The 27968-nt window shown below is 53.1% G+C and overlaps 1 protein-coding gene across 1 annotated transcript in view; it reads right to left on the bottom strand.

Moving 5' to 3' along the window:
* SMAD6 (SMAD family member 6) overlaps positions 1-26428 on the bottom strand; it is a 44837-nt gene extending 18409 nt beyond the window's left edge. Inside the window, 4 exon segments of the mRNA XM_055815839.1 lie at positions 20859-20936; positions 22653-22709; positions 24850-25003; positions 25005-26428. Of these exon segments, the coding sequence (XP_055671814.1) occupies positions 20859-20936; positions 22653-22709; positions 24850-25003; positions 25005-25646 (931 nt within the window). The 5' untranslated portion in view covers positions 25647-26428.
* Positions 26429-27968: the final 1540 nt, after the last annotated feature.

Genomic DNA, 27968 nt, shown 5'->3' with positions numbered 1-27968 from the left:
TCAATGCTCACAGACAACAGCGATGGCGAAGAAACCACTGCCTTGCTGCCACTGTGATGCGAGATGGTGTGCAGCTGGACTGGATGATCTCAAAGCTCTCTTCCGACCTAAACGGTTCTAGGATTCTATGCTGGGAAAGCTTTAAAACACCTGTGTCACTCCAGAGACGTGCTCAGACCATGCAGACCTGGGATGTCTCATTCACTGAGGCGCCCATCTGAAGTCCTGGAGTTTGTTGAGAAGGTACAACTCATGCAACCACGCAGCACAACGCTCAAGCCTCACTATGCAATGATGCGCTAACCCGCCCTCCCTCAGCCTGCGCGACAAAGCTTCGAGGAAGGAGTAACTATAAAGAGATAAAGAATAAATGGGAACAAACTTGCCCCAAGTCCATCTGGAGTAGACACACAGGAAAGGTTTTTATCAGAGGACAACACAGCAGTAGCAGGGGAATGGAAATCTGAGTTTAAGACAAGAGTTTGATAAACGTAACACAGTTTCCAAAGACGGAAGGTAACTGGGCTAAGTCACCCAGCGTGCTGTTACCCAGCCCTGATGTTCTTACTTCCTTGTAAATCCATCGTTAAAGAAAAAAACCAACCCGTGAATCCCGAGTCCCGCTCAATGCTCAGGGTACCCTGATGGTTTCATCCCCACTGTACTCCACTGAACCTCTCTCCACGAGCTCGCAGGGCTGTTTAGTTAGGGCGTCCCAGTATAAAACTCTGTATTTATTCTGGCATTGTTCCTTTAGAAGGCCCTAAAACTCAAATAAAGTCCATTCCCCTTTCTGTGTATCTCCAGCTATTGACACTGCTCATGACCAATTTGCAAAACCAAACAAACGCGCATTGTGTAATGGAGCTGGAAAAACAATTAGGAAGGGACTGGAGATGTGCTCACAGGTTCCCGTGAGGAAGGCTGGAAGGGGCGGCAGCCCAGGAAAAGATTACAAGAAATTAAACTTTTACTCTGATAACAACAGGCGCTATTTTCTGCCCATGACATCATGCTCCCAACCACTATTAAACAAGAGAGATAGTCCAGGGCTGGTTGAAGTTGCAGAGAACTTTAGTGTTCGCTTCAGTGGCCACTGCAGTACGTTTCCCTCTTTCAGAAACGGGATTTTTTTATTATTTTTTCACATGCAACCACCCAAATACCCTCCGCTGGCTCAGCTGACCCAAGGATAAATCACAGCATCCCGGGTCTGTGCCAGTAAGCCCTGACCTTCGTGGCTGCACTCCCCACCAGTGAGTGATGCAAACTTTGGGGCACAACTCATCTGACCTATTTTAGACCTCTTCCTCAGAGAGAAGATTAATTGTGTCCCACAAGTGTCTCTTTCTCCCTGATGACTGCAGTTAAGTATCTAGAAGAACAGCACAGACGTGGGCATCTGTATTAATCTGTGATTAAGTGTGAGGTCTGCTACCCAGGCAGCATCAAAATGGCCCCAAAAATTATCAGCTCTGTAATGACACGCAAAAGCAACATCTCACTAAGAGAATTCAAATCTTAAGGGTAATGTGTCATCCTCCTGGATTACTCTGGATACGAAATCAAGCTGGAAATGGACTGTGAATATAAATACATGAGTGGATCCTTCTACCTGCAGACACAAAACTGATGTGTAATTGGTGGCCTTTAGCTACACCTACGTAACTGAAGGATGTCTTCAGTATTATTCAGTGCTGCTAAAAACAAAGCACACATACACCCCAGGCCTTGCAGAGGGTAAATGAGATCACCCGATGGTCTCTTAACAGCTACAATCTGCATGCCCCAGCTTTGCAAAAACCAAAGAGGCTGACAGAAGATTAAATGGACTATCTGGAGGAGCCAAGGGCTGAAAAAGCACGACACTGTGGTGTGCAGGAAATGGTAAAGTTACAACTCATATTCATGCATCCCCTATCTCAGAATCCGTTTTTAAAAATAAAAGCTACCACTGATTTCTCTTGCAGCTTGAAGGACCCCATGATGGCCAGAGGAAGGCTGCTGCTGAACACAGACCCATCCCAGCCACAAAAGGGTCTCTGCATCAGCAGAAAAAGGGTTTCCTCTTATGTGCAACGTAGCAGGCAGAGCATCCTTTCTTTTTTAGCCCTGTTGCTAAGAAAGACACCTACAAAAATAAATCCTGCTTGCCCCCTCCCCCAGGCACACCCTTGCTGCACCCCCTCAGCAGAGAGACACAGCAGAGGATGGGGTGAGCGGTGCTCAGCCCCTGGCCCTGGCCAAACCCACCTGGACTCCAGGTTTCTTTACAAACCCCAAAACATCAGTATGTCCCCAATTCTGCTGGTGACACTGAGCCAAGTTCCTGACAGGGCTGTGTTTGGGACTGAAACAAGGAGGGAAAAAACCCACAGCATTTTTGACCCAAAAGCAAGATCTCAGCCCCAGAACTTGGCAGTTTCCACTGCTTTTTATTTTGCCTCAAAACTCAGGGCTCGAACACCCTCCTTTGGGAAGGGGTGGGATTTTCAGAGGCCTGCGAGACACCCAGCTGCCTGCCTGAGGTTGGGCATCTGGATGGACGTGTGCTACACCAGCCCGCACTTCTCCAGCGCAAAGACAAGGCAATCACAGCTTTTAATGCAGCAGGAACCCCTGAACGATGGGAGCCCGTTCCTAAGCCCCTGCTGCAAATCCCATTCGTGCCCAGAGATGAGCGCTTGCAACGGCGGCAGTCAGCGGCTGCACACAAATATAGCTGCAGGCATCTTTCCGACTGCTGCAAAGTCAAGTTTAAAAGCAGGATGTTTGGCTGAGCTGCTCTTCCCTCAAATAAACACCCACAGTCTTACTCAAAACAGAGAGGCACCACTCTGGGAGCACTCGAGTCACTGTGTTCCCAAAAACCTGTGCCTTTTGCTGCAGCAACGCCGCTGGGCTGGCCGGTACCTCGGGAAGGGAGCGATGGCCGGAGCACTCCACGGGGCACACAGCCAGCCTGGCACGCATATCTAGCATTTTCTCATCACCCCTTTTGCAGAGAGCTGCTAGGTTGAGCCAGCCAGAAAAACTGTGTTTCTGAAGCTCTGAAATGTTGAATTCTGGAGAATTTCTTCCTGCATCACAGTTCGCTTCATCACACCAGAGGAAGAGATTTTAAAGTACCAGGGTGACCTGATGCTTCAAGTCTGGGAGCGTATCTGTGTTTAACACTTGCTGTTGCCTTTGAAGCACCGGTCCAAGTCAGTTTGGAGACCACAAAAGTCTCCAAGCATGTACGACCCTGCACCACTCACAGCCGTGGCACAGAGCATTGCGCCCAGGAGACACGGTCACATCCCGCTACCGTCAGTTAAGACGGGATTAAGATCCAGCACCGTGGAAAACCATTTCTGCTGCCTGCACATTATACGCCTTACACATTGTTTCAGCTTATTCACTTGACAGAAGCATTAAATGCAACTTTAAAGGAGAAGTAAGTAATAAAAGCTCCCAGGTAAGCCCATGCTGTTTCCTTCAGGTGAATGCACTCACCCAGGTGCCAAAGAAATGCTCTTTCCCCCGTTAAGGAAATAAACCACCACAGGTAACTGTGCTCACGCTCACCTACTGCAGCTGCATTTCTTTTTTTTTTCATCAGACCTGACTGCAGACATTTATTTTCCCACCAAGTGCCAGCGCTGCCTGACCCCCCCGCAGCCAGGGCACACGGCTGCACCCATCACAGTGGCCTGATCCTGCTCGCCCTCACAGCTCGGGGGTAGCAGAGCACCCCACTGGGAGAGGCACTGCACGGCACTAGCATGCGGATGCTCAATCCTGCAGGGAAACGCCAGCTCCTGTTTGCAGCTCCCTTTGCCATCCACAGGGCTCGACCAGAGCTGGCAGAGATGCCTGCCTGGGCGACAGCCCCAGCCAAACCATTAACCCTGATGGGTGTTTCAGCTGCAGCCCCCAGTTCCCCAGTCTGTGCTGCCTGCACAACTCTGGGGCACTTAAGGATGGATGCGAGCAGGCGTGTTGGTACTTCATGAAGCAGACAGGTGTGAGCTGTTAATGCTTTAACCAATTTCACTTCGAGTTAAATCCCCAGCTTGCTTGCCAGCCTTGCAAGCATCCTCTGGATGCTCAAGACCTTCATGAGTGTTTGAACAGGGTGGAAAAACATGGCTCAAAATCCCAGCGGATGCCTTCCGTGCTCAACACGCCACAAGCACTCAAACCCAGGGATCTGCACTGAGAAAGCCTGACCCGCAGAAACAAGTAAGCGCCATGTCTTAACAAACCTCTAATCAAAGCAAGCTTGTGCTGCGATGGCCGGAGGCGGCCGAGCCATGGCAGCGAGTCGTAAAGCTGTGCAGCACATCCCGCATCCCGGTCCTCCCTCCGCACCGCCTGTACAGGCATCCAGGCGATGCTCAAAAGCCAGCCCAAGACCCCAGGCGTAAAACCACCGTGTGTTCCAGAGAGGACAGAGCCAGGAGAAGCAGCGTTTTGGAGAGCTGGGCAGCAGCGTGAAGTAGGGGCTGAGCACGCCCCAGCTCCACGCGGTGCCAGCTTCGCCCTCGCCCGGCCCCCCGCGCGCAGCTTGCTCCGAGGGGAAATGCGCTTTTCGAGCCAGCTGTTTCTCATTGTGTGCCTCTCGCAGCCTGCATGGGGGGAAGAGAGCCTGCAGGGAAGGGGAGAGGGAAAAGGAGGGGTGGGAGTACTGGGATTAAAATAATATTGTGTAGAAATCTCAATGAGAGGGAGAAAAGGGGGAGAGGAGAGAAATGTTTTCTGCAAGGCAGGGATGGAGCGGCAGTGATTTGAGCTGTGGCTGATCTGGGATTATCTTCTGGCTCTCAGAAACGTTCTGGTGTTGGTTAGTTTGTCCTCATTTAAACCCTGATTGATCGCATCGCATACATCCAGCCAGGGCAGCCCCTTCCCATCGGTGAGATAAAGCAGCCCAAAAGCATCACTGGGAACGAGCCTCTGCATTTAATGTGGACAACACGTTCTCCGCTCACATAAACCTTAATCACTTTTGTGGTGGGCTCTGAAAGCAACTCTCTTTATCAGCTCAAGAGTTTGGGAGGTGACAGCCCTTCCATTAGCACCTTCCCCCCCCCCCCCCCCCCCCCCCCCCCCTGCTGCTTATGTATTTTAAAATGAACAATCCCAGTTTGCAGCATGCTGGGATGTGCAGGCATACATCAGGCTGGGCGGGAAAGGGCTTCCTGCCCCACCTTGAACAAAACCTGTTTGGTGACAGATCTGACACAAACATGCAAAATGCCACAATGTTAAGACAGGTTCTTGCATTTTTGCCTTTGAGATTAAATTACTTTTGCAAAAAAATCAGATTTTGAGCCAAGAATTGGGAAACTCTGCAGTATTATTTTTACTGTTTACCTTTTTAAAAACAATAGCTACAGTCCAACTGCATCTCTTGGGGTTGGCTGCTGACTGCAAAGATCCTGGTCGAATTTTCTGGGACCAACTATCCCTAAATCTCTGAATGCCATGCAGGTCGCCCACAGGCTCCCTTCATCCACAGCCAAAGCAAGCCAAACCCCGGTTAGGACTGTATCGTTCACAGAGACCAAACCCAAGGTGACTGCAGCCACGCAAGCTGCTGTGATGCCTCCAAGCCGCCCGGCACCGTAATGCCCATCTGCCCATCTCCCCACCCCCAAACACCTCGCTGGCTGGGGGTGGCCAACCTGCCCTAGTTCTGCATGTCTGGGTTTGTACGCAAGCCTCATTTAAGATAATTAAAAAGCCAGCTATACCCCCCGATGCCCCTACATATATATATATACGTGCTTGCCTCCATGCAGCCAGTGCATGGAAGGCTTAAGTGCATCCCCAGGGGTGTGCTACGGGATGGGGAGGGCGGATTGCACACCAGCACACACGAGTCCCCGACAGGGCTCCGGCACTAGTTTCCTATCAGGAATGAGCCTTGGGCATCCAGTTCCCTTGATGGCTCTGAAAAGCTACACTCGGCTTTTCCTTCCTGCAGGTTTTAACGAAGTCATTAGCTGACACTTCCGTGTGCAGCAGCAGAGCTTCACGGACAGTGGAGCTCAGCGTATAAAACACCAAGTGCGAGCAGTCTTTGAAGCGAAGCCCTTCAAAGACAGATGCATACCAAATCCACCGAGTTTTTTTACAAACAAATTCAGTATGGCAAGAACAAAACTAATTTACAAGTATCTTCAATGTTAAAAAGTCTCAAGTGACCGAGCTGTTCAAGCACAGCTGAATTTGATACAAACTAAAGGTCCACACTGATGATTCAAAGTGGAAAAGACCATGGATATTTCAAAATATGCGATCATTATTACCTGGAAATAAAAGAAGACTCTAATTTTCTTGTTTCAGCAGCAAAGCAGCTGCCCAGAGTGCTCCTATTCTAAACCCAGTGATATGCAAGTGACTTTTTTTTTTTAAACATACTTTTGCTGACATTTCCCTTTCATTAAAATAGCTCAACAATGGGGGGAAGAGCAACTCACCAGGCACATAGGATCTTTACCTTACTTTGTACTCACAAAGGAATTTCCTTGCTCTCCTCTGGGGTGGAAGTTTCCACTGTCACACGCGAGTGACTTTAGCAGAGAGTCCTGTGGCATCCCAGAAACTGGTTTTCTCCCTTTTTCCATGAGACGGCTGTAAATCTTTGCAAGCCAGGTATAAATCAGCTGGACTAAGCGAAGACAGATGCAACGTGCTGCCAACAGGGTGCAAATGGCCACCCCTCCGCACTCACCCCGACGGGCACTGTGGCTGCCTTGCGGACCAACAGCCGTCCCCAGCGCTTGGCACGGCTTCAGGTGACTGTGTCTGCCAGGGACGGACAGAGGCTTTGCCGACAGGCGCCACAGACACCAGTTTTCAGCACAGACCACCCCTCTGTGAAAGTGTGGAAATAAAACCTCGTGCAACTGGAGAAAGTCGGATGGATTCCCATGCTGGGAACCTCCCGCAGTACTGAAAGATGGGTCAAATCAAAGAAAGGGCTTGTTCTGGAGTCTGGTCCTCCAAACAAACTGTCACCTGGCTCACTGGGAAACAGCTTTGGGTTTTGGTGGGGCCAGGATATCCCCACCAGAGATGTGGGCTCGGGAAGCAAAGCACATGGCGTATCACCAGCCCACTGAGTGCACAACGTAGCCCAAGAGTCTCCCCTCGCCCATCCCTCGTCCCAGGATAACCCCATCCTGTGAGGACCAGAGCTCACACCACAGGAACACCGATGGCTTGGCTAAGCGGGGGAGGGGGGAGGACTGAGTGATGGAGTAAGAGCCAGCCCAGTCCTGTCCTGTGACAGGCACCCAGAACCGGGGCAGCCCTGTGGCTTGGATCCCGGTGGGGCTGCCCAAACCCTGTATTTGCCTGCAGGAAAGGCCGCCTCCGCAGAGCCCACCACCCCACGGCCGTCCCACCGCAGGGGTGCGATGGGCTCTTTCATCCCACGTTCATCGACCTCCACTGATGGTTACAGACTGCAGCAGGTCAGTGAGTTAGTTATAGCAGTAACTCGGACTGACCGACCTACTCACTCCCTTGCACGCAGCATTTCTCTAGACTCCTTGCAGGAAAATTTAACAAAATGGGCAGAAAACATGACACAAGCAGACGTGTCTGGGGCATCGATGTAAAAATGACATGAGCAGATGTGTCTGGGGCATCAATGTCAAAGCTCCAGGCAAGGCTTTTGCAAAGGGCTGTTGAGCTACTCAACACGTGGCACCTAATGGCATCCAATGCTCCCTGCAACAGCCCCGCATCGGCATGGCCACCCCCCCCAGCTCTTGCCCCTTGCGTGGGATCCGGTGAGCAGAGCGAACACGCCGTGGATGCAACACTCACCCAGTGTCCTCACCTGCGCTGCCCAGACCCTGCAGAAACCCACCAGAGATGCAGGAAAAAGCCCCCAGCCACGTTTTACAAACTCCAGCGCTAGCTAGAGCTGTCACCCTTGCCCAACTCAGGCCCCAACCATAAAACAAGCTCCACAATAGTGTTATTTATTTTTTTTAAGTCACAAATTATTTCCAGCAGCAGGAGGGTGGAAGGATGCAGCGTGCTGGACCCTGCTCGCCGGCACCCAGCCAGTCTCATAAATGGTTGGCAGCCGGCAGAGCAGCAAACCTATTTCTATTGAAATGAGGTTGTTACTACTAATTTTTACTGGCTTCCCGGTTGATTCATAAAGTTTTGTTGGGGTTTTTTTTTTTTGTTCGGTTGGTTTTTTTTGCGAATCTCGGAAAGCAATTCCTGAGACACTTGGGGAAAAACAAGCCCTGGCCTCCCCACGAAGGGCTGCTCCTGCACCCTGGCACAGGCGGCTCCATCCCCCGCAGAACGACGTCGTCTTGTTTTCAGGGCTTCAATAAAATCTTAGTAGAAAGAGTGCTCTAGTTTTGAATAGGCCAAAATCAAAACCTCATGGATTCGGTTTTGCTATTATCAGCCCTGCGCAGAAATGCTCGAGACTTCAATGGCAGCTGCAGACACACATTTTACAGGAACAGTTTGGGTCCAAGACATTAAAGTCCCCGTTTTCCCATCTGCTCCCCCTCTCCACAGCTGGGTGCACCAGGTTGTCGCACTAGACAAAACCAACCAGATCTAATCTTGCAACCTGAACCTTTTAGAAGTACCAGCAACTATTAGCTGCGAGACTCAGCACAGCTTTGGTCACTGAATGCAACACCTGCATGGATGAGAGCTCCTCCTTTGGGATGGGCAAGGACAGCCAAAGTGATACACCCTGCCAACGCCAGAAAGGCCACAACAGTTTTACTCCACCAAAAACCCCAACACAGAGACTGTGCAACACACACGCACTTAGCACCGAGCTGGACCCCTGGCCATGAGCTGAGAGCACCGTCAGCCAAGCCAAGCCCAGGAGGAAGATGCTACGGGACCAAGCCCATGCAGCATGGCCTCCCCCAGCATCACTTACGTCTGTGTGGTATTTCAAAGTGTCTTTAATGCTTTAGTACGGCACTTCCTGTAAGCTTTGCTAATTGCTGACACTTAACTGATGTAAAGAGCCTTCTCTACATATTTGCTTCCCTCTTCCAAGTGCTGGACCCTAAAGAAACCTGCAGCACTAAGCACAAGACGAGGGTCTACTCAGTGTAATTCCACAGTTCCCTCCCTGCACAGCCGGCTTATACTGTGGCGCCTTTGGATCTTAAGAAGAATGGGGCAAAAATAAAAATACATATAGGTCTTTTTCACAAACAGCTCTCACTTTAGGGCTCAAAGAGCAACAAATATAAAAGCCACAGGAAGGGCTCAGGGCACAATGACCGTGTGTGCTACAGAGCTCGGGGGAAGATGCAATGGTGCTCCCAAAGGCATTGCCAGGGACCAGCAACACCGACATCATTTATTCAGAAGTGAGGGAAAGCAGAGCCAGGGGAGTTCCCAGCCACGACTGTCCGTGTTTGTCTTCACTGCCGCCTCTGTGGGATAGAGCAGGGATGCTCTGAGATCCCACAGCCCTTCCGCAGGGGGAGACGAATCAACTGCCTCATTCTTCCAAGTGGACAAACTTGCATTTTGCCGGCGCAGGATCTCACAAATGGACCGTTGTCTGAGCACAGCGCCAGGCACTCGCCCCCAGAATAGGCCATGCTTTTTAACAGCCAGAAGAAAAATGGAAAAAAAAAAAGAGGAAATAAGGAAAAGTGACATGCTCTGAACAGCACATCCATCCCTCCGGAGACAGGTGGAATAAATCTGAAGAAAATGCAGTGTTATCATCACCCACCAACCAGGCACCCAAGTGCTACACCGCCATGCAGGTAACTATGGGGCTTTTTTGCAAACCCTTCAGTCACTGCTTTTTTTATTAAATAGACAACAGTGGTTTGCATCATTATGTGTGAAAGCATAAAGCAGCTGGCATTTTTTTACAAGTCTTTAACATTCTCTGGCTCCTAAAACGGAAAAATCTTAGCAAATCAGACCTTAATAAATGGAAAGTACTGAAAAATAGCCTTCCTGCTGGCACATTTCACTCCTGCTAATCGAATACCTAGATAAACTTGACACAGTTGTGTCTCAACCCCTTCTGCAGTGCTGCTGCTGCAAGAAATCCTGCCCAGGCATCCCTGGCGTGGTCCTCCTTGCAGCAAAAGATGCCCCTGCAGCAGGATGAAGCCTCCAGCTCCTCCTCCAGCCTCTAAAACACAGTCAACACAAGGAAAGGGCAGCCTGATCCTCCCAGCCACCAAAGAGCACTTAGGAGGAGGAACATCTCCAAATCCATAAAACCCGAACACAGGCGGAGGAAGGGGAGGGCAGCAACCAGCTCTTCAAAGCCCAGGCAGGGAGATGGCCAAGCTGCACTGGGTCCAGCTGAGTGTCGGCATCCAGCTGGGAGAGCAAATGTGACACGAGGGCACTTGCATGAATTGCCATTTGGGGAGGAAAGGAGGGCTTTGGTCCAAGGTTTCCTCTGGGAACTGTGCTTGGAGCAGGGTGGGGAGGGCTGAGGGATGCTGTAAGGGAGGACTATGTGGGCTCTGCTGCAAGCAGCCCTTGTGCCATCAGGAAAGGGCTCCTGCTCCCCCAGGGAACAGAAAACTGCTGCGAATTAAAAAACAAATTCTATACTGATCCCTCTTCTCTTGCACTGTTGGGAATTTGACTTTTTGGCAGGTTTCATACTTGGGATTTTATAACCTGAAATGCAAAATGCTGAGACACAGAGAGGCATCGCAGCCCACTCCCAGGCGAAGGAGCCCAGGCTGCGGCCAGAGCTCTGCACGGCAGTGTCAGGGTGGCTGGCTGGGCTGACACGGCTGTGACTGGGCACAGCCAAGAGACTCAGCTGCATCCCAGCGCAGGGGCACAAGCCAGAGCACTGGCCCATCACCACTGCAGGGTGGCTTTATCATGTACCCTGGGCACAATGCTGGATCAGTGCGACTCAGCACCTGGCCACGGATCAGCCTCCCTGTGCTGCCACGAGGCACAACCCTGAACCCCAACACGGGCTCAACCCCAGTGCTTGCCTTGAAACGGCTGAAAAAAGGCTGATTAAGGAGATAAATACAATTAAAACTATGTCTTCTGACGCTGCCGGTATTTTCCCATAACCAAAGCCCAGGATGACAAACCAAAACGATGCTCAGCTTCTCACCAAAGGAAAAGCACCTCCGGGAAGCAGGCAGCGGGGCAGCAACATGCTCCAGCACTTCAATGCTGGAGTCCGTTTAATCCCTGCTCCAGCCCCAGGAGCTGCAAAGACCATTACAAGTCAGCATTCAGCAACTCTAGAAGAGGTCAGCCAAAACAGGCGTTTCCATGTGAAATGTTTTTGTTCTTACAATAAAAAAAAAACCAACAAAAAACCAAAAAACAAACAGGAATTCAACAGTTCTCAGCATCCGAAGGCCAGACCCCAGTGCTGGCGGTGCTTTGCACAACTTCATATCAACCTCCCCTCTCCCAGCACTCAGCCCCTGCCGCAATGCTTTTTTCCAGGCTGAACACCCGCTTTCTGGGGGAATCAACCAAGGGAGAGGAGGGAGAGCGAGTCCAGCCCACTGCTGGGACAACCATCATCCAAACCCAATCCCCACGAGCAAGGTGCGACCTCAATGAGCAGATGTCCCTCCTCATCCTCGATCACCACCAAACACTTTGATCCCCACGCAGGACCGGGAGGCAGCACGCCCCTCTCCTCCCTCCTGCAGCCCACGGTAGGATGCATGGCAGTGCTCGGCAGGGCTGGGAACCACAGCAGCCGCGCGCCTAATCCCCTCCGATTCCAAGCACTTTGGAAGGACAAAGAGCCGAGTCTCCTTTGCCAGTAAATTGAACCTGCGGTTCCAGGGACTCAAGGCACTTCAAAGCCTGCAGCAGCCCGGCCAGCAGCAAAGGGATGTACTTTTCGGCTGTCGAGCAGCAAAGTAAAACCCACACAAATAAGCAGTGTTCCAGAAAACCAGGTTTAACCATCAGCAGCTCCGAACGACAAGGGATGTTTTTCCTGAAGCGTTTTTTTTTCTTCCTCCTCCTTTCCAGTTTGTCTTGAGGTTTTGGTTTTTTGGTTGGGTTTTTTTTTTTTTAATTTCTTATTAAAACACGTCTCAAGCTCCCACACTGCACACCCCTTTTGGGTCTTGAGCATCCTCCAGAGATAAAATGCTGAGTTAGGTACTGGAGTCCGGGAAAGGAGGTGCCTTTGATGAACAGCAAGTTTACAGACTTCAATCGTTTTGGTGAGCGCCACAGATTTAATAAGTTATTTCCGTGGAAAACCTTAGTAACTCAGTTATGAATCAAGCCTATAAACACCTCTCACTCATCAAAGTGCCACAAAAAAAAAAAATTTCTATTACTGTAACTGTGAATACAAGCCTCTCTCTACAGGTCCCTGTAAGAAGCCAACATTCCTCCTTCAGAACGTTCACCATTTTCAAAGGTCATAAATACATTATGTCCAGCATTCAGGAAATCTGTTTAAAAAGCAAAACACAGGCACAGAGAAAAAGTAAAGTTCAAACAAAGACATACCATCAGATATGCACTGTTTAAAAGACACAACCGGAGTTACATCAAAAGAACTTTTACTACCTAGAAAGCTATATCCAACTCTTAATAGAGTGCAAGAATGTTATGTTTTGGCTACAAAGCTTAACCTAATTTACTTTTAAGTAACTTGCTTACTTCCTGATGTTTCTTTTTTTAAGTGTGATGCTTAGGTGCTGGGAGAAGTGAGGGATGTGATTATTCTGTGATTCAAGGCCAAGCATCATAACTACTCAATGAACCACAGACAAAAACATTTTATCGAGGTGTTGTACTTACTCCAAGAACTTCTAGGCTGAAAACATCCCAGCTAGCTGTGAAAAGCCATCCCGGCTCCAGGTAAGGGAAGGAGAAAAAGGGCAACTGTCCCTTCCTCTTCTGCAGAAACAGACTGAGAAATCCAGCGTATTGCCTGCACAGAAACAGCGCTCCCCAACGCTGCCCATGATACGCTCGTTTCAGGGCATCATCCTGCCTGGCTCTGTCACCGCAAACTCTCCTTCAGAGCCGCGGAGCAGCGTTCACACGAACAAACGCAGAGCTATCGTCCGCAAAGCAGCTTTAATCCCTGCATTAGGCATGGGGCCAGGTATTGGTAAGACCAACCTTCTTCCACCCCTCCTGCAACGGGCAGCCTGTGTGACGACAGGCAGATGATCCTAAGCTCTGGCAGCTAGTTTTGCATTTTTTTCTCTCTGTCTTCTGGACCAGGGACAGCTCTTTTTGTCCTCGTTTTAGGAAGTGTTGCCTGTGTTGGAGGGTTAAAGCAGGAGGATCAGCCATCATCATCATCGAAGAGGAAAGATCTTCTCGCACGTGAAGCAACACAAGCAATGGACAGTGATGGGAGGGATTTCGGCTCGATTCACATCTCTGCAACAGCTGCCCCATCTACCCTGGATCCTTGCAGGAGAAAACACATGGGAGAAGGGAGTCCACCACTGTTCTACCAGTTCAGATGAATGTCACCGGAGCTGCATCAACTGAAGATGCTCCTTGGAGCAGGCAGGTCCCTGGGATGCAGCAGCCCTGGCCGAACGCAGGATGCTGTGGGAGGTCCCTCCCATCTTCCCTGCTCAGCACCATCAATGCGCTGGAGAACCGCGTTGCTCTCGCAAACCATTTGTGTTGCTGATAACGAAAGGACATTTCTCCACCTCCCAGTCCAGAAGACACCTTCCCTCTTGGAAGACAGTATTTTTGGAGGCTGGTGACGATGCTCTCATGCTGCACGGGACACAAAGCCTCAGAACAACCTTTACTTCCCTTCTCAGGAGACCTTCAGCACAAATCACCTCTTTTCCCATCTCCAGCAAGTTCCCCAGAGGTCCCTCACCCTTCATGAAATTAATTTCCCCTCCCCATGGTACTAAACCTGGCTCAGCTCCAAATTAATTTCAAGACTGAAAGTCTTGTATTGTGAGCTCATAACCTGTAGGATTTTTTTTTTTTTTTTTTTTTTTTTTACGAACAGGTGTCGCTTGCTTTAGAAACCCTTCCACAGCTGCACAGCCACTGCAGAAATTTCATCCTCCCTCCAGAAGCCCGCACTCTGCACGGACGGGGTCACTGGCACCTCTCCTGCTTCTCCAGACAGGCTGTTGGGTACCGGTGGCAACATGAAGGTGTACTGTCACCCAAGCGTGGTCATCCACAAGCTCTACATGAGCAAGCTCCAGCAGACCTCAGCGCTACAGCTGTTGGGTCTGGTGGGCAGCAGGAGTCGCCCTGCACGGTTTTAAGGGAGAAACAACCGTGCACAGGGAGGAGAGAAGACTGAAGAAGGGAAGACTGAGATGGGATCTTATCAATGTCTACAAATACCTTAAGGGCAAGTGCCACGAGGACTGGGCCAGGTTCTTCTCAGTGGTGCCCACAGGCAGGACAAGGGGCCACGATAACAAACTGCCCCCCAGGGAGTTCCATCTGAATACAAGGAAGAAATTCTTTGCCTTGAAGGAGACCAAACACTGGGACAGGCTGCCCGGACAGGCTTGCAGTCTCCTTCCCTGGAGACATTCAGAACCCACCTGGACACAACCCTGTCCAGCCTGCTGTAGGAAAGCCTGCAGCAGCAGGCGTTGAACTACATCTCCAGAGGCCCCTTCCTAACATGACCAGTCTGTGATGCTGTTATCTTCCCCAGCCTTGATCTAAGGTGCTTCAGCTTCAATTGTTAAGTAGGGGTTTATTTGCTCCATCTCAATGCTCTGGACAGCATCTTCAGCTGCACATTAACAACCCGGAGTGCTCTCTGCTGGGTTATACTGCTCATGGATGAAGCACTGCCGTCAACAGGCTTTGGACACAACGAGGAGCCCATCTGGCTGCAGAATCAACGATGGTTTCCGTTTCCCTTCTGCTCCAAAGACAAAAATGTTTGAATTCCAGGAGCTGCCACTTGAGTCACCCAACTGTGGCAAGCACAAATGTAATGCAAAAAGACCTGCAATCCTCCTGTAAAGCTACAGGCTCCGGTGGATTTATCATCAGCCCAGAAAGATGCTCGTTGTAGAATAAAACAGCACACCTGCAGCTCTCTGAAAGGGACAGGCACTGAAAGCCCAGGGATGCTGTCTCCGAGAGCTTGCCCACATTCCCTTTCAGGGATTAGTTCCATGATTCACTCTGTAGTTTGCACAGTTGCCTTTGATGTAAACCTCAGGTAGGGCCAGAAGCTGCACAAGAACAAACCCGAAGTGAAGGTAGGTTATTGTTTGGAAGTTCTCCCAAGCATGGGGAAGGATGCTGCTGTGCGGTCACACTCTCTGATGGGGATTCCAACATTCACAGCCATCCACAGCCGCGTGGGGAAAACCTTCACACCAAGCAAAGAATTCCTCTCTGAAGCACATTAGAAAATAGATGCACTTTATTTCCCACTGGCAAACTAAAATTATGGAGGAAAACTGTTTAATATAAAAACATCTGACAAAGCACCTCCAGGATGTGTTTTTTTGCATCAGAGAAGTAGCTCTTGGCAACAGGCTCGCTCCTCCGACAAGAAAAGTTTTTAGCCAAACCCTGATTGTTATAGACTGCGCAGGGTAAGACACGCCAGCAAACTTAAAGTTAAATATGAAAGAAAAAGGAAACCAAAACCATTACTGGCCCAAATAAACATCTGTCTGTGATTAAACTGGATGTGCAGATATGCTCCACCTTTTTTTTTTTTTTTTAAAATAGATTTATGTTTCTGCAATAGGATGGGGGCAAAAAAGGATGAAAAGGCTCCACAGTGCTGCTGGGTCAGACCCAACCTGCTGCCCCCAGCCGGAGCCAGCACCCGCACCCAGGGCTGCGGTGCGAGCCTGGCACCCAGGCATGCCGAAGCCAGAGGTGGCCATCAGAAAGTTGCAAAGCCAACATTTCACCCCCAGAAGAAACTGCCACCCTATTAATGAGAAAATGTCTTTTTTTTTTTTCCTGTTTCTGTTAACAGGTAATTTCACAATCTCTCCCCCACTCTGGAAAAGGCAATGTTTGCCCAGTTTCCACACATATCCGCCTTACATATTTAATAGGCGCTTTTTTTTTTTCCCCTACTTCTAACACACAGGATCTTCATAAATTTCCTTGTTAGCATAAATCCTTGCAGTCTGTTATTTCTGGGGGGAGAGGAAGAGAAATGTTCACTTTCTCCATTCAGTGGGTTTTAAAAAAACGCTTCCTTAAGTTCATCCTAAATATTGCTGGAAGCAGAAAAAACCCTCCGGCTCTCGCATTGGAGCCATGGCATCGCTTCAGCAGCGCTGAGTCATCAGCTGGGATGGACAGGCACGCTCCCACCTTCCTCCTCCCTGCAGGGATACGGGGACCCCGCTCCCCAAATCCAACACCCCCAGTTCCACCAGTGCCCTGCAAGCAATGTCTCTACCTTCCCAGGTCTTGGGAAAAAAAAAAAAAAAAATACGAAACCCCCCAAAACTTTAAATAATCTCCAGGCCCTTCAGTCTCTGTTTCTCCTCTCTCTGTTAATTCACAATTATCCTCCACCAACTTCGGAGAAGGGAACAGTGAGCAAGTGACTGAGCAGAGCTCATTTCTACATGGAGTCTGTCCTCTTCCAGACTTCGGCAGAGCTGCCTGGAGCAGGCTCACATCTGTGCTTCCACTTTTGGGGCCGGCTCCCCACTACTCCAGAGTGCAGAGAGGAATTAATCACTCCTCCAACAGACCACCAGCTCACTATTTCTTCTTTTGGATGCACATTCCCAGCTACCAAGTGGGTTCACCAGAGCTGGAATCTTGAAGTAACAGCACATGGGAAGTGAACCGATTTCAAAGTCCAAAAAAATAAACAAACAGTATTTTTGGAAAAATCTAAACCAGCATCTTCCACTGCCTCCTGCAAAGCCTCTTGTTGCTGGTGCAACCTCCCCTCACCAGCCCCTGCTGTCCCCACTCTCCTCAGCTCTCACTGCTCTGGCAGCACTTCTCCCCGCTCAGGTGTGATACCCAGCCCCAAGCCACCCTCCTTTCTCCTCTCTGAAACCACCCGGTGCCGAGCATCCCCTGGCTCCAGCACCGGCTTGGCCAGTCCGTGGCAGAAGGACCGGGTGCGGGACAGGGTCCCCTGGCATGCTGCAGAACTGAAGGGAGGTGGGTTGGACACAGACACCCACACTTGGCAAGGAGCCCTTTCCCTCTGGAAAACCCTGCCATGCACTGGGCTCGAGCCTCACGGGCCCCACCGGTTCACAAAGGCATTTCTATACGAGCGACAAGATTTTCCATGCAAACACTGGTACAATGCCCGATGAAGCGAGGAGCAACGAGCAGGCATGTAGGGACACAGGCTCCAGTGACGAGTGGCTCCTTTTGAGAAAAAAATAGCTATCAAGAGCCTGGCACTGACTGCTGCAGGCAGTTTTTGTTTGGTATCTTCAGCAGAGACATGCAGCCGGTGCAGGACCTCAGCATGGTAGCCAGGGACTTTGCGGTGAGGCAACAGTGAGTTGTACCCATCACTACCTGTCTGCTCCTACAGCTAATGACTCACCCTTACTACTGCTCCAAAGAAAACTGATGCATTTTTGCACTCTCTAGAAGACAAGACCTACAGCAGCAGCAGCCGCAGCCACGAGTGATGGCCAAGTCAGCGCAGAGACCTACAGAAGGCTCCCGAGCAGCAACACCACCTTCTTCCCTCCCTACCTGTGCTCAACTCCTCCCCTCCTGCATGGTCCCTAGGACCTCCAGAACGTATTGCCACCACTAACAAGAACTCTGGTCACTAACTGTACGATTTCATGGGGCTTTTTTAGCCAAAAAGACAGACCGATGTGGCACGCTGTGCCAGGGGAGCAGGGCTATTTCATGGTCTTTAAGAGAAGGTCCTTCCTTGGGAAGGCGAGGGATATCCTTGTGGGATTCAGGGGAAGGCAGGTGATCCCAAAGCCCACAGCGTCTGCTCCAGCACGTCCCCACCGTACTGAACCAGTTCCTGCAGCAGCAGCGTGGCCCTCTACAAGCCTGGCAAGTCTAACGGGTACAGCAGCTTCTTGGCATGTGGTAGAGGAGCCAAGTCTGAGGGGAAGGGAAAAAAAAAAAATTACTACAAATGTTCCACCAATTATGAGTCATGGGGCTGAGCTTTTGTTTCTGCCTTGCTGGATTTTGCCCTTTCCCTGGTATTTCCCCAGCTCCGGCCGGGGGAGCCGTGGGGACGCCGACACTGGCCAAGGCTCTGGCACAACTCCAGCCAGGGGAAGCAACAGGGCTTAAGATACAACTCCCGAAATGGCAGGTTTTCTTCACCTCTGCTCCCCAAGTGTGCACAGCTGCAGAAAAAAACCCCAACGAGGAACTCGTACTCCTGCGAGCCTGAATGTGACACTGCTTCAACTCAGAAGATGGAAACTTCGGGATCAAACACCTCCAGGTGCCTTTGCCACCAACCCAGATCTTCCCAAGCCACTGTACCTCACCGAGACATCGGAGGCATCCCCAGTCCGAGGGAAACGCTGTGGCTGGACACCAATCCTTGGACAGTGAGCTTCCTTTCGTGACCCAAACGCTCTGAACCTCAGCTGAAGAGGACTCTGCAGCACCATCCATCGATCCAGTTCCCACAGAAGGTCTCATCTGCACAACTATGCACAACTTGTGCTTCCAGTTAGCATTGACTGTTCCTCCAAATTTTATAGCAAGCCTGCTCGTTCATTGAAGACTTCTTGCTATTTTTAAGAGCAGTACTATAGCCATGAGAAGGTCTACACTTCAAAAAGAGGGTGGCTGTGGGTTTTTTTAGATGTATACGTACAACAGAGATTATCTTCTGACTTCATGCTAAAACTTCCTGTTTAGAAGCTCATCAAGTAAACGAGTAACAGTAGAAGAATGGTTCTCTTTGTTATCCAAAATTGAATTTCGTGGGTTTAGTAGGAAAAGCCTTTTTGATGATCAAAGCTGAAGCAATAAATAGTAGTGGCTTGATGCTAGATCCAAAATGTACTTATTTTTGGAACAGGAGTTAAATGCACACTGAGCTCCTCCGGTACGCATAAGGGAAGGCAGGGAAGCCCACGTGCTTTGTGTATCCTTTACACAGGCCTACATTTCAAGCAGACCTATTAAATAAGTTGAAATGGAGAATAAACAAACTGAAATATGGCAGATAGACTAGAGTCTAAGTGCTTTTTCTCCTTTTACTTCCCTGTGATGACAAGTATGGGTTAACTTCAGTGAAGCTCTTATCCTCTTTCAGCTATCGTGAGCACTGGGGAAAAATAAATCACACAGCCCCAGACTCTTATTAAAAGTTACACCGTTGGAAACTACGCAGGGGGAGAGGAGGTATCCGATTTCAGTACAATCTCGGTCACATGTTATTGTTATATTGTTCAAGTAAAAGTTAAAAATCTCTTCTAGTCCAGAAAATCTACCAGATGTCCCATAAAGGGCTCCGCTGCGAGAGGAGCTGAACCACTACATCCTCAGGAACCGTGGTTTTCAAACTCGGCTGCCATAATTAACGGCAATTATCAAGTTACGATAAAAGCCATGGGCATGGGGAGCTTTACGGACGCATATCCAGCCTGAGGAATGTTTGTTAGGAACTGAACACATATTTATTAGAGCACAACCCTGAATGATCCAACTCCTGGCTATCAATTGTTCCCCTGCTATGGACACTTGGCAGCACAACAAAAGCAAGGCGGGCCGGCACGCTGCATTCGGCACGCGGCAGCACCGTGGCAAAACCAGCCGCAGCAGGAGAACCTTAAAGGAGAAGTAGGAAAAAATCCCCGAAGGGAAACATGCCAGCATCCCTTGACACTGTGGTGCCGTGCTGTTTAAATGCCCCTTAAAATGCTGTGGGGTTGGGACTGGTTTAGGACCCGGAGGACCAGCACCCTAAGGGTCCCCTCCACTGCTGTCACCTTGCAGCATCCCCCAGAGAGCAGCAAAGCCCATCCACATGCTCAGCAATCCAGCACCTGGGCACAGAGGTGCCAGAGTCCTGCTCTACCACAGAGCCCAGCCCAACCACCCAAGGAGGCACACGGGGCTTCAGCAGGACGAAGGTTTATCTGTCTTCATCTTGGCTCTCACACCGTTAACCATGTCATTTCTTATATGGAAATTAAACCTGGTCCCACAGACAGGTCCCTCCTGCCCGACACACCATTCAGCCCCCAGCCTGGGATGCAGCATCAGAGGAGAAAGATGAGAAACCATCACGGCAGCCAGAGCAAATGGAAGCCCCAACTCTCCACCTGCTCGTGGGTAAAACCACCCAGGGCCTTACACAGCACCATTAAATGAATGAAAGGCTGCAGGGGTGGGGCAGTGCAAAAACCAGGACCTAATTAAGCAAAGCTTTGTTCAGGAGCTTCAATGGCATCGTAGCTGGGAGCCCTACTCATGAAAGCAGGGTTTGCACTGTAGGGCCAGGACCCAACAGGTAACACAAGCCAGACAGACTCAGCAAGAACCACCACAAAGCAGTCATCGTTCGACATGGCCTCACTGCTCCTGCCATGAAAACAGTGACGGCACAGAGCCCAACCTCGTGCCAGCCCACAGCCCTGGGGCTCGGGAGAGGTCTAGGTGGCTTCCACAGGGGACACGTGTGGCCCCGTGGCCACCTCCCAAACCTTTCCACTTGTCCCAGCACACTCATCCCATAAACACCATCTTATCACGACACGTGGAACACATGCGCCTCGGAACAATCAACTCAAAATTGCGCTTCCCCCCACCCCCCCGCCCCCTTCTTTTTCCACCAAGAATATAAACCACCAGCAGCAGCAGCCGCCGCCATCTCCTCCTGCTGTCCTGCCCCACACAAGCTCCCCAGCACAGACCACGCGTGCACGAAGGCACAAACATCTGCCAACCTGAGAAGTCTCCAGGCGTGACATTGGGCGAGTTTGTAGCCTCTGTTTCAGTGTAAGACAACGTGGAATCTGATAGATCTGGGGGGGAAAGAAAGGAAAAAGAAAAAAAAAAGAGCATTTTTAGTTTTCCTGCATTTGCAAGCACTATGTGAGCATCTGTGGCTCTTCAGTTTCCCCATCATCTCCCCAAGAGAAACTCTCCACTGGGCCAGAAAGCAACGATTAACTTTGTACCTCTACCACGCAAATGCAAAGTTTGAATTGCTTCAACCACAAAAATAACTGCAGTTAAGTTGATCAAACAAGTAGGAACTTGGTGCTTACTGGATAAAGTTACATTAAGCCTCTAAACAACTCACAGTTACTATACTTAATTATCACCATTAAAATTCTTGAAGCTGTTTATTCTTGCTTCCTTCCTTCCTTCCTCTTTGCTGAAGCGAAGGAAACTTTGTTTTAACAAGTTAAGAGTCTTTGTTATTCTCTCTTGCTTACACGCCTCTAATTAAGTGCTCAACTGTTTGCTCACAGATTAACTATTATTTTTCCAATCAAACAAGCCAGTGAAGCAAATTTCAATCCCTGGCTGTTGTTTTAATAAAGTCACATGTCACCCACTATCATCTCTCCCTGCAACACAAGCAGTTTCTGAAGGGAATTAACTCAGAAGGGGGAGCACAGGGAGGGACAACTCCTTTTTTCTGCCTCCACACCAAACAAAAAAAACCCCAAAAAACAAACACCCAAAAAATGGGAAAAAAATGGCAGGTTGTGGGCAGGTCACCGGCAGCTCCCAGGCCTGGCAGGGCAGGGACTCACCTTTGGCACGGGGCAGCTCCCGCCGTCCCTCGGGGCTGGGTGGGACAGGCAGGCACACTGTCCTGCTCCTATCGCCCTGGCAAACCCCGCCAGCCTCCTCCCTGTCGCTGCCCGACGGGGAGCAAGAGCGGCTCGCCTCCGTCACTACCCGCCCAGTGAATCACAGCCACCGACTATGGGACGAAGAGAGAAATCCCACGCTCCAGATGCGGCCACAGCTGCACCGGTCCCAGCAAGAAACCCAAAAGGGACACGGGATTCCTCCCTTCCCTCCCACATCTTTGCTCCCCATTGACTTGAGCAAGCAGCGGGCACTGAGAAAGGACGGTCAGGATGCAGCGATGCCAATTCAAAAGGTCCCCAAGGCAGTGCGCACCACGCAGGACCAAGACCCCAGGCTGCATTTTCCAGGCTCTCCAGCGGCTTTTGCTTCACACCCAGCCTACCCACCCAAGCCGCTTTTGCTAGGCTTTTCTTAAAAAAGCTTTTATAATTCACCAGGAAAAGCAAAACATCACTCTGAAATTATATAGTGCCGACGTTCAAAGAGTTTACATCTCATTTTAATACGCAGAGGAAGGGTAATAGCCGGTTCCCCCGTGGCGCAGCACAGGCAGGGCTTTATGGAAATGGCACCCAGGAGCTCCCACTCCCCCTCCACTCCATCATCCCGCAGATTACACACACAGACAAAACATGACGTCTGGTAACCTTTCATTATGCCTTCATTAAAAATAGCGCTTCATATTATTTTGGAAAATATGCATGTGCCTACATGGTAATTTGGTATGATAAACTGACATCCATTTACTTCTTAAAACCCATCAGCTGATGCTTGCTCAGAAATAATGAGCAGCCATAAAATCCCGACTTGTTGGCTTTTGCCTGACATGCCACGTAGGGTTGTCTTAGAACCAACACCAGGACTGCGCCATGAAAGAGCTGCCAGGAGATCAAAAGAGAGAAAACACGTACCCAGTGGCTTTTGCTCATCATTAGGAGACAGCCGAGAGTAGGGAGGCGGTGGAGACTCTGGAAAAACAAAACTTTACGTTAGTGCTGTGTTTGGCTTATCAACCCAACCCTCATGCTTTCGCTTTCTGGGTAGGAACCTCCCAAGGTTACAAACGCCCAATGGAAGAAAACCCGCTTGGAAGCAACTCAAGACCAAGAGTTTTCCTACTCTTTCAAGACTGGGGGTTCCACCCTGGTCTTTCAAAGTGGGCTTCACCACAGGAAAGGCTGCAGTTCTCCCCGTCCCCCCCTGCCCTGCACCCACCACCCTGAAGCACACAAACTGGAGCACGGCTCCCAAAGAGCGATGCTTTCCTCATCCGCGCTGGGAGACAACCGTCCAACCATGGCTCAAACACACACGACTACATTACAAGGACTGCAAAAGGGTGTCAGGTGCTGAAAAGGACACTCCTCTCTCGGCACATGCAGCCTGCTGCCAGCGGCCAGGTTGGCCTCAGCCACCAAAGTAACCCTGGTCCATCCCAAGAAGCCCCTGGGTGCAGGAGCGGCTGATCCCGCTCCCCCGACCTTCGCTCAGCAAAGCTCCCCAAGCGCTGGGCTGCGAGCAGCAGCACATCAGCAGTCATGCACTGAAAGTGAAGCAAGTCCTTACTAAATCAGGTCAGCTAACTAGCTCTGGCTGTCCTTGGAAGAGCCCAGACCACACGAAAGGCTGACAGAGGTCTGCCATCACCTCTGTGCGCTGTTCAAAGGGGAAGGGGGGGGGAGTTCCTTCTAAATTACAGTAGTGATGCGTTTCTTGAATTATAACTTGCTAAAATTGAGAGGCACCCAGCCAGCTGGGCTCTATCACAGCATCCAGCACAGGGCACCCACTCCAGTGAGAGACCGCACTGAAAACAAACGGCATCACGTTGACCCCACGCTACCGAAACAAGGGTGTGCTCCTCGGTTCCCACACGGATCCGAACACAAGGTACTGGGCCCACCGACTCCATCCCCGCTTGGGTTGGCTCCTGAAGAACAACCTCAGCATCCCCTGTGTGACTGCCCTGGGATGGCCTTGGGTCACTTACTGCTGCTAAGAAAAGGTTGCTCATCTCCCCTAACCAAGCAAGCTGCCAAGCAACAAGATGCTCTCCTTGCAGGGCGCTTAAGAGTCTGAAAATAAAAACTTAACAGCGCCGATGTCTCGGGATGTCTGGCTGGTCCCATGCCAGAGCCAGACCTGCCGCCGCAGGGGACGCCTCCCAGGCAGCGAGAGGCGTTTTCACTGGGCTCGGCCGCGTCACCCCACTGTGAACTGGGTGGCAGAGCTGAATGTGCATGGTCTCTGCAGGGAGCCTGGCAAACCCTTGCGGAAAAGGGCAACAAGGCCCTCCTCGGGCTCCTGCCACCGTCCCCAGTGCCTGGTGGGGTCCGGGCACAGTCACCTGCTACGCAAACGCTAAGGAGCCCCTCGATCAAAGTGCTGCTCTCCGCAATGCCCGCACAGGGCTGGTGGCCACTCACCGCTGGGAAAACAGCCACCACTGCGGGAAAGCGACACGGAGGCTTCGCCAGTTTCTAAAATAAATGCGCAGTCCCAACAAACGCACATCACCTCCGACTGAAGCAAAAAACCTGCTGCTAGCCTCTAGCTACCTTCAGGGGAAGCACGCCCAGCCTACAAGTTTCTCTCAAATAAGTACTGCAACGCATGGCAGGCTCCCGGATTGCAAAAAACCATAAAATAACCGAAGCTCTTGTCAGGAAAGGGACCGTCAGCAGGAGGCTGGTGTCCTCCGGGATCCCTCTGGCCACGGTATAAAAACCCATGAGCAATCACCCAGAAATGCCTGGGCTGCCCGGCTGGTCCGGCGCTCGGCGAGCATCCCCGCAGCCCCGGTGGCCATGCCCGGTTGCCCAGCGCAGCCGGCCAGGATGGCAGCCGCAAACCGGCCCCGGCACCCCGAGGCTGGAAGGACCCACGCGGGCAGGGGGGCAAAGGGGTTTTTAAGCACAAGGGGGAGCCGGTGCCGGTGGGGATGCCAGGCCGGGGACCCCACACCAACGCCAAGGCGCATCCCGGCCGGGCATCCCGCCTGCCCTCGGGGGTGCGGATGGGCTGAGCCTTGAAGCCTCGATGTCCCGAATTGGGACGGGGGTGGGGGCGTGGGGGGGGTTGGAAAGCCCCCACCGCCCAGCTCCTCACCTGGCCCACAGAGGCGGCTGAAGTGGTAGGGGTTGCAGCAGACAGTGGGTCCGTCGGCGACGCCGAAGCTCTGGCACTCGCAGAGGGGCTTCAGCTCGGCGGGATGCTGCAGGTCGGGCCAGCGGAAGAGTTTGCCCAGGAGCAGGTGTGGGGGGGGCCGCCTGGCCCCCCAGGCGCAGCTCGGTGCGGGCCACCAGCACGCAGCCGCTGGGCATGCCCCCGCGGGACTCCACCGCCTCCAGCAGGCTGTCCAGCGAGCGCTCCTTCAGCCGCTTCAGCAGCGAGTAGGTGACGGCCTTCAGCTCCTGCTCCAGCAGCACCAGCCGCGACCGCGCCTCCCGGCCCCGCCGCTCCGGGGAGCCGCCGTCGGTCGCGCCGTCGGGGCCACGGGCGGCCAGGGCGGCGGCGGCGGGCTGGGGGCCGCCCGGCTCCCGCTCCTTGAAGAGGCAGCAGGTCACCGTCCGGCCGTCGCTCTCCCGCGCCCGCCGCGGGGTCGCCCCCTCGGCGCCGTCCCGCCGCGGCGGAGCGCGGAGCCGGGCCCCGCGCCGCTCCGCCATGGGGTCCCCGCCGGGCGCCGCCTCGCCCGCCGCCCCGCCGCGCCGCTCCTCCGCCTCCCGCAGCAGGCTGCGCGCTACCGCGCGGATCTCCGCCGAGGGGTTCTTCTCCGGGATTTTGCAGCTGCCGGTGGCTCCGAGGTCGTGGCCGCTCCTGGCGCTCCCATCTCCGCCGTCCCGGTCCGGAATGACGCGGCTCCTCCAAAGTCGCCGCACCAGCCCTGAGCGTTTGGACCTGAACATACGACACGCGGGCGGCCGGGGGTCGCGTCGCTCTCCGCCGCCGCCCCCCCGCGCCCTCCTCCGCGGGGCTCCTCGCTCCGCCGCCGGCTTTATCTCATCTCACGCCCGCCGCCGCTCGCCCGCTTCCCCGCCGCCCTGCCCAGCCACTCGCCGACGGCCCGCGGCGGGGCCGCACCGGGCAGGCGGCGCGGCGCGGGCATAGACGGGGCCGCGAGGGCTGCGCCGACGCCCGCGGCGGTGCGGGGCCGCTCCCGTGGCGGCGCTGGGGCTCGGGCGCGCCGCGCCGGGCCCTACATCGGCTGCCAACGCGGGGCCGGGAGGGGAGCGGCGGAGGCGCGGTGCGGGGGGGGGCCCGGGGCAGCGCTCGGCTGCGCCCCTCGGCGGCTCCACCGTACGCGGAGAGGGGCGGGGGGTGCCGCCCGGCGGGCAAGCGGCGCCGGGGCCGCGGGCGGAGGTAAGGCGATTCCTTTCGGCCAAAAATAGTTTAAAAAAAGAAATTAAAATTGAAAAACCGGGGGAAAAAATCCAAATTTGAAGAGCGAGGGAGTGGAAAAGAAGGAAATAAAAATTAAGAAAAACGAAGAGACGGAGAGAGAAGCCGGCGAGCGGCGGCAGGGCAGGACGCCCGCAGCGCAGCGCAGGCCGGTGCCGGCACGTGCGCGGTGCGCATCCCCGGGGCGCGGCCCGTCCCGCGGTCGGGGCGCTCCGCTCCGCTGCTCCGCTCCCGCCGCCGCCGGGTCCCCGCGCTGCCCTGCGCGCGGCTGCCGGGGCCGCCGCCGCCTCCGCGCCCGCCCGCCCTCGCTGGCTTTTGTGTGGCCGGGGCGCGCGCGCAGGGCCCCTCGCGAGCGGCGGCGCGATTGGCTGCCGCCCATCATGTGCCAGTCTAGACACTTTGGCGGCTCCGCGCGGCACCGGGCGTTGCGCAAACACCGGCTCAAGTTTCCCAACCCTTAAAGGGACACGCACCCCGCCGCCGCCGCCACACACACGCACACAAACACACGCGGACCCGGACCCCCCCCCCCCCCGCCGCCGCCCCGCCATCCTCCTCCCCAGGCTTCCAGCGGGCAGGTGGCCCCGCGGGGACCGGGAAGGGGAAAGGGAAGGGCCGGGGGGGGGACCCCCGCCCCGCCGCGGCCGCCCCGCGGGAAAGTAGGTCATGGCGGCGCGGCGGCAGCGCAGGGGTTAAGGCCGCTCCCCCCGCCGGAGCCGCGGCGGCGGGACACACCCCCGCGATGTATCAACTTGTCCGCCGTGGCAAAAGTTCAGGCCCGGCGGGCGCCCATTGGTCCGCCTCCGCGTGACGCCCTGCCTCGACGCCGCTCATTGGTCCGGGCACGGCGCCGGCACCGCCCCCCCTCTCCTCAGCGCGGCGCGGCGTGCCCGTGAATGAAAGACATTCCGCGGGCGCCGGCGGCCGCGTTCCGCTGGGTCTCTGCGCCCGCCGCCGCGGGGGCCTAGGCCGGCGGGGAGCGGCGGCCCCGTGGGAGGTGCGGGGGGGTGCGTGGAGGCGGCGCGGCGCCGTGTCCCGCCCCGCACGGCCCGGTTGGCACGGCGGCGGAGGGAGGGTGCTGCTGGGGAGCTGCGTGTAGGGACAGGGACACCCCTCCCGCCTCGAAAAAATACTAAAAAATAACTAAAACCGGCTAAAATGGCGATTCCCGCTGACCCCGCTCCCCCGCGCGGCCGGTCCCCGGGCGCACCAGCCGCTGCCCGTGGCAGGGTCACGCTCGGCACGAAGAGGCTACTGCGGCCGGCCCCGTTATGGGGGCTCCGGGCTTCGCTCCGCCCCGCGCAGGCACCGCGGGCCGCGGGGGGCCCGGCCTCAGCGCATCCAGTGCCGGGAACCTGCTGCCGGGGGCATCCGCTGAGAACCGGCCGTGGAACTTAAGCTCTGGCGAGCGAAACCACACCGTGGCAATTGATTTCCCAGCAGCTGACCAGCTAGGGAAAAGGGAAAAAAAGGAAAAACCAAACACCAAAAAACCCCAACACCAAAACCACCACCATAAAAATATTTCAACCTGCAAATCGCAGCCAACCTGAATGTCCATACCTTTTCTCTTGGCATCTTTGGTTAGCTCTTGCCATCACGGAAGGCTTACATTCACATTTCCCCAGACTGGCACTAACGCACCTAAGAAATTAAATACAAATCCATTTGGTTAAGTCAGTCCAGCTTTTTATGGCAAATACAACTTGCGTGCATCAGCTTAACGTAAGGGATTAAAAAAAATGCTCCATTTAAAATCGATACGTGTGTGCCACTGAGGTTTGCACCAACATCATTACAATACGTAAATGAGGGTTTTGCCTTCCAGG

Source organism: Falco peregrinus, chromosome 1, assembly GCF_023634155.1.
Source record: "Falco peregrinus isolate bFalPer1 chromosome 1, bFalPer1.pri, whole genome shotgun sequence".
Lineage (NCBI taxonomy): Eukaryota > Metazoa > Chordata > Aves > Falconiformes > Falconidae > Falco > Falco peregrinus.
The sequence above is the reverse complement of the archived record's forward strand: the minus strand, read 5'-3'. Positions and strand labels throughout refer to the sequence as shown.